Source organism: Euphorbia lathyris, chromosome 7 (assembly GCF_963576675.1).
Source record: "Euphorbia lathyris chromosome 7, ddEupLath1.1, whole genome shotgun sequence".
NCBI lineage: Eukaryota > Viridiplantae > Streptophyta > Magnoliopsida > Malpighiales > Euphorbiaceae > Euphorbia > Euphorbia lathyris.
In genome coordinates this window covers 42440301-42446898 of record NC_088916.1, presented here as the reverse complement: position 1 = coordinate 42446898, position 6598 = coordinate 42440301, and the positions used below count along the sequence as shown (strand labels likewise).

Below are 6598 nucleotides of genomic sequence, written 5' to 3'. Positions count from 1 at the left end.
ACCATTGTAATTTTCTTGATATAACAGATGAAGTGGTTAAGGATGTTTTTCATGATAACATGTTTGAAGACCCATTGGAAAAAGTAGTGTTAAATGGTCTCGGGTTGAATCAAGAGGAGGTCGTGATAGATCAAGAAATAAAAGAAACAATTGCCAACTTGAATCATGACCCCGAGGATTGCATGTGGATCGGTGATCAATATGAGAAACTCGTTCGAGAGGTCAAACCGAGACCCAAATCATTATTGGAAGAGCCACCCGAATTAGACCTTAAACCCTTACCATCTCATTTGATATATGCATTTTTAAGTGAAAACTCAAACTTACCTGATGTAATTTCTTCTTCTTTTGACAGGTGAAATTAGGGTTGTACAAAATTATAACCAACCCATCAATCCAGTCCAACCCATCCCAATCCAGCCCAATATATACTATATTTTTAATTTATTTATTGGGTTTGGGTTGGGTTGGGCTGAATTTAGAAATAGTGGATAAAATTAGAATAATTAATTCATCCAATTCAAATTAATTTTCTAACCCATTACTTTCTTAAATTTTATCCCTAAATCTAAATCTTGTTCTTTCCCTTCTTCCTTTCTCCCTCTTAGATCGTCGTCCTCCTCTTACGCTTCTATTAAATGGCGTCTGCGATTTTCTCCTCTTAAATCACGGCCTTCTTTTTCTCCTCTTAACGGTTTTCATCTGTTCATTTTCTCTAATTCGCGATTTGCAGTTCTCAAATCCATGTTCGACTCAAATTCTTAGTTTCCTGTTCATCCCGACATTCTTATTGAATCAGGTACATGGCTTCTGCTTTATTTCTGGGTTGGCTGTCAAGTGTCTGTACTTTAAAAATTTCTGATACATTTCATTGTTTGTATTGATTATCTCTTAATGAAGTAATATTGTTAGATTCAATTTTTCCAAAAACCTGAATTGTCTTATGATAGGAAATTAGACTTTCATGAACTCATTGTGGACTGTCTCAAACTCATTTTGGAATTTCATGAACTTAGGTAAATTTGATCCTTATCCCTAAATGAAAAAGAATAAGAATCTGTTTTTGGTTAGCATGATAGGATTCCAATAGTTGAAGCTAATTGATAAATTAACATTGTGGACTGTCTCAAACTCATTATTCTTGTACTACAAAAACGTAATTCTCCTAACATTAACTATAATAGTTGAAGCTAATTGATAAATTAACATCTGCCCTCAATATTTACTTATTGTTAAGAGTAAGATTATAAATATATAATTCAATCATAGCATTGAATTATTTCTATTTTAATGAGATAGGTTTATAAAACTTTTCTACTAATATCTCTGTTCTCATTTCCAAGATTTGAACTTATATAAAAAAAATATTACTCTATATTGGTAATTTGGTGAATGAGCATAATTGAATTCCATAATTTCCAATCTTGGAAGAATATAAAAAGTGGTAATTTTTGACCAATTTTCAATATGTATATGGAATTTGTTAGGTTGGACTTAAAACTGATATTTGACATTGATGGTTTGAGATGGATGATCAAAGTACTGCATCAACGGCTACGAATAAAAATAAGAGATTTAAAAAATCACCTGTATGGGATCATTTGGGGATAGATCAAGGGCATTTTGCATATAATATTGTGATAAGAATTATACATCTGATGGAACTCATGGTACTAGTAATCTATGGGCTCATTTGAATAACCAATGTAAGGAGTATCCTAATAGTTGTAAGAGAAAGAAAAAAGGTGGGCAGATGGAAGAGGATGGGGAAGAGGATTACCTTAGTCAAGAAGAAGCTAGGAAGAAGCTTGCGGAAATGATCATAATAGATGAGTTGCCTTTTAAAACTGTAGAATGAGAGGGATTCATAAGATATTCAGGGTATCTAGAACCTAGATTCATAGTTCCATCTCGTGTTACTGTGGGTAGAGATTGTTTGAAACTCTATGAGAATGAGAAGATAAAACTAAAAAGTGTCTTAAGATCTCATCGTATATGTCTTACTACTGACACTTGGACATCAGTTCAAAATCTGAATTATATGTGTTTAACTGCTCATTGGATAAATAGAGAATGGAACTTGCATGCAAAGGATTTTGAATTTTTGTTTAGTTCCTAATCATAAGGGGGAAACAATTGGAAAGATGGTTGAGAGTTGCTTGCTAAATTGGGGAATGGATAACATTTTCACTCTTACCGTGGATAATGCAAGTTCTAATGATGGAGCAATTAGATATTTGAAGAAAGAAACTATGCATTGGAGAGATACAATCTTAGGACATGAGTTTATGCATGTAAGGTGTTGCGCTCACATATTAAACCTTGTAGTTAAGGAGGCTTTAAAAGATGTTCATGATTCTATTGTCAAAATTAGGAATGCGGTTAGATATGTGAGATCTTCTCCTGCTAGATCACAATCATTCAAAGCATGTGTAGAGAAACTCAAAATAGAACACAAGGGTCTCGTATGTCTTGATGTTGAGACTAGATGGAACTCTAAATACAAAATGTTGGAAGTGGCTGAAAAATTTGAGAAAGCTTTTGGAAGGCTTGAAGTGGATCCTAATTATGTTTCTTATTTTGATAAGTCTAAGAACATTGGTCCTCCTATGAAGGAAGATTGGGATATTGCTAGGGTGTTTGTGAAGTTTTTAAAACTTTTTTACACTGTGACATTAAGGTTTTCATGTTCAGTATATGTCACATCAAATGCTTTTTTTCATGAGCTTATGGCATTGGTTGATAGATTAAACACTTTGATGAGAAGTAGTGATGCTTACTTGAGTTGTATGGCTATAAAAATGAAGAAGAAGCTTGACAAATACTGGGAAAATGATGCAAATCTTAATTTTGTATTATTTGCTGCAGTTGTTTTAGACCCTCGCTTTAAGATGGGGTATGTGGGGTTTTGTTTCGATGAGGTTTATGGTGAATATAAAGGTAGGCTGATGAGAGATGGAGTGAAAGAAACATTATATAGTTTATATGCTCATTATGAGTCTATGTGTTTTGGGGTGTATTCAAGCAGTCAAAATTCTGATGAATTGATTGTAGATGACGTGGAAGATAATATTGTTCTTTCTTTTCAACAAAAGTACTCTAGGCATAGAAAGGGGATATAAAAATTGGAAACCAAGTAAGAGGTTGCTAGATACTTATTAGAAAGTTGTGAGGAAATTGATGAAAATTTTGATGTTTTAAGATGGTGGAAAAATAATGCTTCCAAATACCCAATGCTTTCTCAAATAGCCAAGGATGTCTTAGCAATTCCCGTATCTACTGTTGCATCTGAGTCTGCATTTAGCACAGGAGGTCGAATATTAGACCCTTTTAGGAGTTCATTGTCACCTTTAATGGTTGAAGCATTAGTTTGTTGTCAAAATTGGTTGAGATCCACTCCTATTCCAATTGACCTCCGAGAAGCTATGGACACGGTGGAAATGTACGAGGAGCTCGAGACAGGTACTTTTGCATAAATAAATAAAGTTATCGTTGACTTTTAATTTTTTTTTATCTTATGAAATTTGATTTTTTGTATTTTTTTCAAAATTTACCGAGTTATGTAAACCATCCATTCAAGAATAATCAATCTAATCGAGGCAATGGTACCTAAAATCTGATACTTCAATATACTTGCGATACTATATTAAAAGTTTGTAGGTTGTTTATAATCTATCTTTTTATTTCTTTTATTTATTTATTTTCTTTCTTTCTCGGATGCAGGCATAGCAACACACCCCGATGCGTTAGATGATTTGGATGTTACTACATTGTTGTTTGATGATGTTCTATCGAAAACTTTTTAATTTGATTGAAGGTTATCTTAGTATAATATTGTTATATTTTAAATTGATAGAACATTATTTTATTTGGACTAATAGTTTTTACGTGTATGTTAATTGAAATTCAAGTGAACAAATTTATAGGTTTTTTTTTGAAAAATTTGGAGTTATTATTTTAATATATTTTAGTTAAGTTTTTTTTTAAGTTACAACTATTGTTTTTTTAGTTGATATATTAGTTTATATATAATTGAATAAGTTGTCATAAAATAGTCATAAAATAATTAATATTTTCAAAGTTATAGTTTTTTTTATATATAGTTGTCATTTTGAATTATTTGAATTAACATTCAACCCAACCCAACCCAACTCTTTTAATTTGAATATTTGATGGGTTGGGTTGGTTTTAACAACCAATCTATAAAGTATTTGTTTTAGTGGGTTGGATTGGGTTGGGTTGGGTTCTAAATTCAAAAATATTATCCATTGTACACCCCTAGGTGAAATGGAAGAAAAATTGATTAATGTGCTCAAAGATCACAAGAAAGCTTTCGGATGGACATTGACGGACATCAAAGGAATAAGCCCTTCTATTTGTACACACAAAATTTTCATGGAACAACAAGTCAGCTTCCGTCCCTGTGGGGGGCGTCGTTGGGTTCGACGTGGGGAAGCTCCGATGCCAAAGTCAGTATAAAGTATGGAAGAGTAAACTGAATTGACGAAGTAGGGTTTCTAGGATTGTGTGAATGTGTACCTTGATAGCTTTGAGATGCAAGCTATATATAGTAGTGAAGTTGTAACCATTAGTAACTAGAAAGTCTCCATTAATTCTTCATTAATGGCGGTTACTGGTTTCCTTTAAGTATGCCCGTTAGCTTATTAATAGCTTATTAATGGTCTTTATTGCGGGATCGGCTCAGCTGTTCCGCTGGCGGATTGAGAGGTTATGGCGATTCGCCACATAGGTTCGCCCGCGGATCTCTTGTGGTGAGGTCTTGGTGATCCGCCTGTCGGATCCCCTTGCTTGATACGCCGTAACATTCCGGTATCAGGCGATCAATACGCGGCCGTTCTAGGCGAATATCTCCTTTGATCCTTTGGATAATATCCCAATGTTATCAACATCAAACATACACAATCACTTCTAAAGGCATGACCAATCAGTTCAAACCAACATAACATTAATATATATTCAGTAAGTTAAAGAAATCTTCCCATATGCTAAAGGCATGAACCGATTGACAATCTCTTCAGCCAGCCTTCCCATGTACTGAAGCATTCTTACTATCCCTGCAAATAGTGTTCAAATAAAAAGGAATCAGATGAGTTCATACCATCTACTGTATCAGGCATTGTCTTGCCCTAGATTAAAAAAGATAAAGACCCAAGCTTTACATCAGTGAATCTAAATCTAAATACAATAAAATCAGTGTAGCTAAGTGAGAGATCTAAACCTTTCAATGATAGGTCTGAAAATCACAAGATCCTTATACCAGCTGCTGAAATCGACATACATAAAAGTAAATCGGATGAGGAAAAAATAAGAGTAAGGAACAATGATACATCTAGGAACGAAGAAAATATGGCTTACTAGTACCGTGTTTCCAGCTCACCCAGTGATTGCATGTTCAAATCAACCATGGAGATAGAGAGGGATGAGAGGGATGAAGCTTGCGTAACCTAAATTGGGGTTTAGGATTGAGAGAGGGTTTATATATCAACTGAAATTTCAGTCAAATGATATAGACGCCTAAAATTTGGTATGGCCGCGTAAGTGAAATTTCATTTGCCGCTTTTTTGTTTTCGGCATACAATGACATTCATTTATTAGAAGTGTCATATGTTGAGCACATCAAATTTAACGAAAATGTGCGTTTTCTTTGGATGACAGGATTCCGTAATCGTAATGTCATCTGAGAATCGAGCGCATTTTTTATTTCGCCTTAAGATGACATACAGTTAAAATACTGTCATGAAAAATATTCAGACGACACGAAAACAAATGTCTGTCATGTATCTTGTGTCATGTGAAAGGGAAAATGGCATAGTGGGTTTAGATTAATAAAACTTAATGCTTCTCTTGATTAATTACTTGAGCCGGACCAAGGGAAAGTAATTAATCGAGAGTTTAGAACCAATCTCGAGAACTATTAATTAATAAGAAAAATCGCCATCTTAAAAAGGATAAAACAACTTAAAAAAGAGGTTTAGTGTTATTACCAAGCAAAGAGGTTAAGTGAAGCTAGACGTCTTAGTTTCTTTCATTATAAGTATTCTCTTATCTAATTTTATCTAACTTTTCTTTTCACTTGTTTATTAAGTCTTAACTTGGTTCCCACCAAACTCTACCTTTCGATTGTTTAAATAATAGTTAGTGAGAAAAAAGATTAGTACTTATAATCACCATCCTCGTGGGAACGATACTCTACTTTCACTTTATTACTTGATACACGACTAAGGTACACTTGCCTTCACATGCACGTATGCATAAAACGCCCATCAAAAACATTATATAAATATAGGCTATTGCTAATATATAATCCATAATGACAAAAAAAAACTATAAAGAGTAGAAAACACCATTAAAGGTACCGTTAACACAAACAACAAATGGAACATATATTGTCCGTCATTCCAAATTCGCAAAGAAGCAACTGTAGTCCTGACTTCTTCATTTAACCCATTTGGATTTTTCGAATCTGAATTCTTTCTTTTACAATCCCGTAGATCTAGTGTTCTACAGATAAGATCTACCATTTTCGCTCTTGCTAAACCAGAAAAAGTTACAAACAAAAAGATGATGAACAACAGAT

At 33.6% G+C, this 6598-nt stretch overlaps 1 protein-coding gene across 2 annotated transcripts; it reads left to right on the top strand.

Moving 5' to 3' along the window:
* The first annotated feature begins 545 nt into the window (after positions 1 to 545).
* Positions 546 to 3985, top strand: LOC136234858 (zinc finger BED domain-containing protein RICESLEEPER 2-like). Of its 2 annotated transcripts, XM_066024347.1 has the most exons (3): positions 546 to 799; positions 1488 to 3462; positions 3724 to 3985. In XM_066024347.1, the coding sequence occupies exon 2, from the start codon at positions 2085 to 2087 to the stop codon at positions 3120 to 3122; it is 1038 nt and encodes a 345-aa protein (XP_065880419.1). In that variant the 5' UTR covers positions 546 to 799; positions 1488 to 2084; the 3' UTR covers positions 3123 to 3462; positions 3724 to 3985. The 2 variants fall into 2 exon arrangements, with proteins under 2 accessions (XP_065880419.1, XP_065880418.1); XM_066024346.1 differs by having other exon boundaries at positions 546 to 3462.
* Positions 3986 to 6598: the final 2613 nt, after the last annotated feature.

Excerpts from the sequence above, each read along its gene's own strand:
- LOC136234858 (XM_066024347.1), top strand. The coding sequence starts at position 2,085 with ATGCAAAGGATTTTGAATTTTTGTTTAGTTCCTAATCATAAGGGGGAA.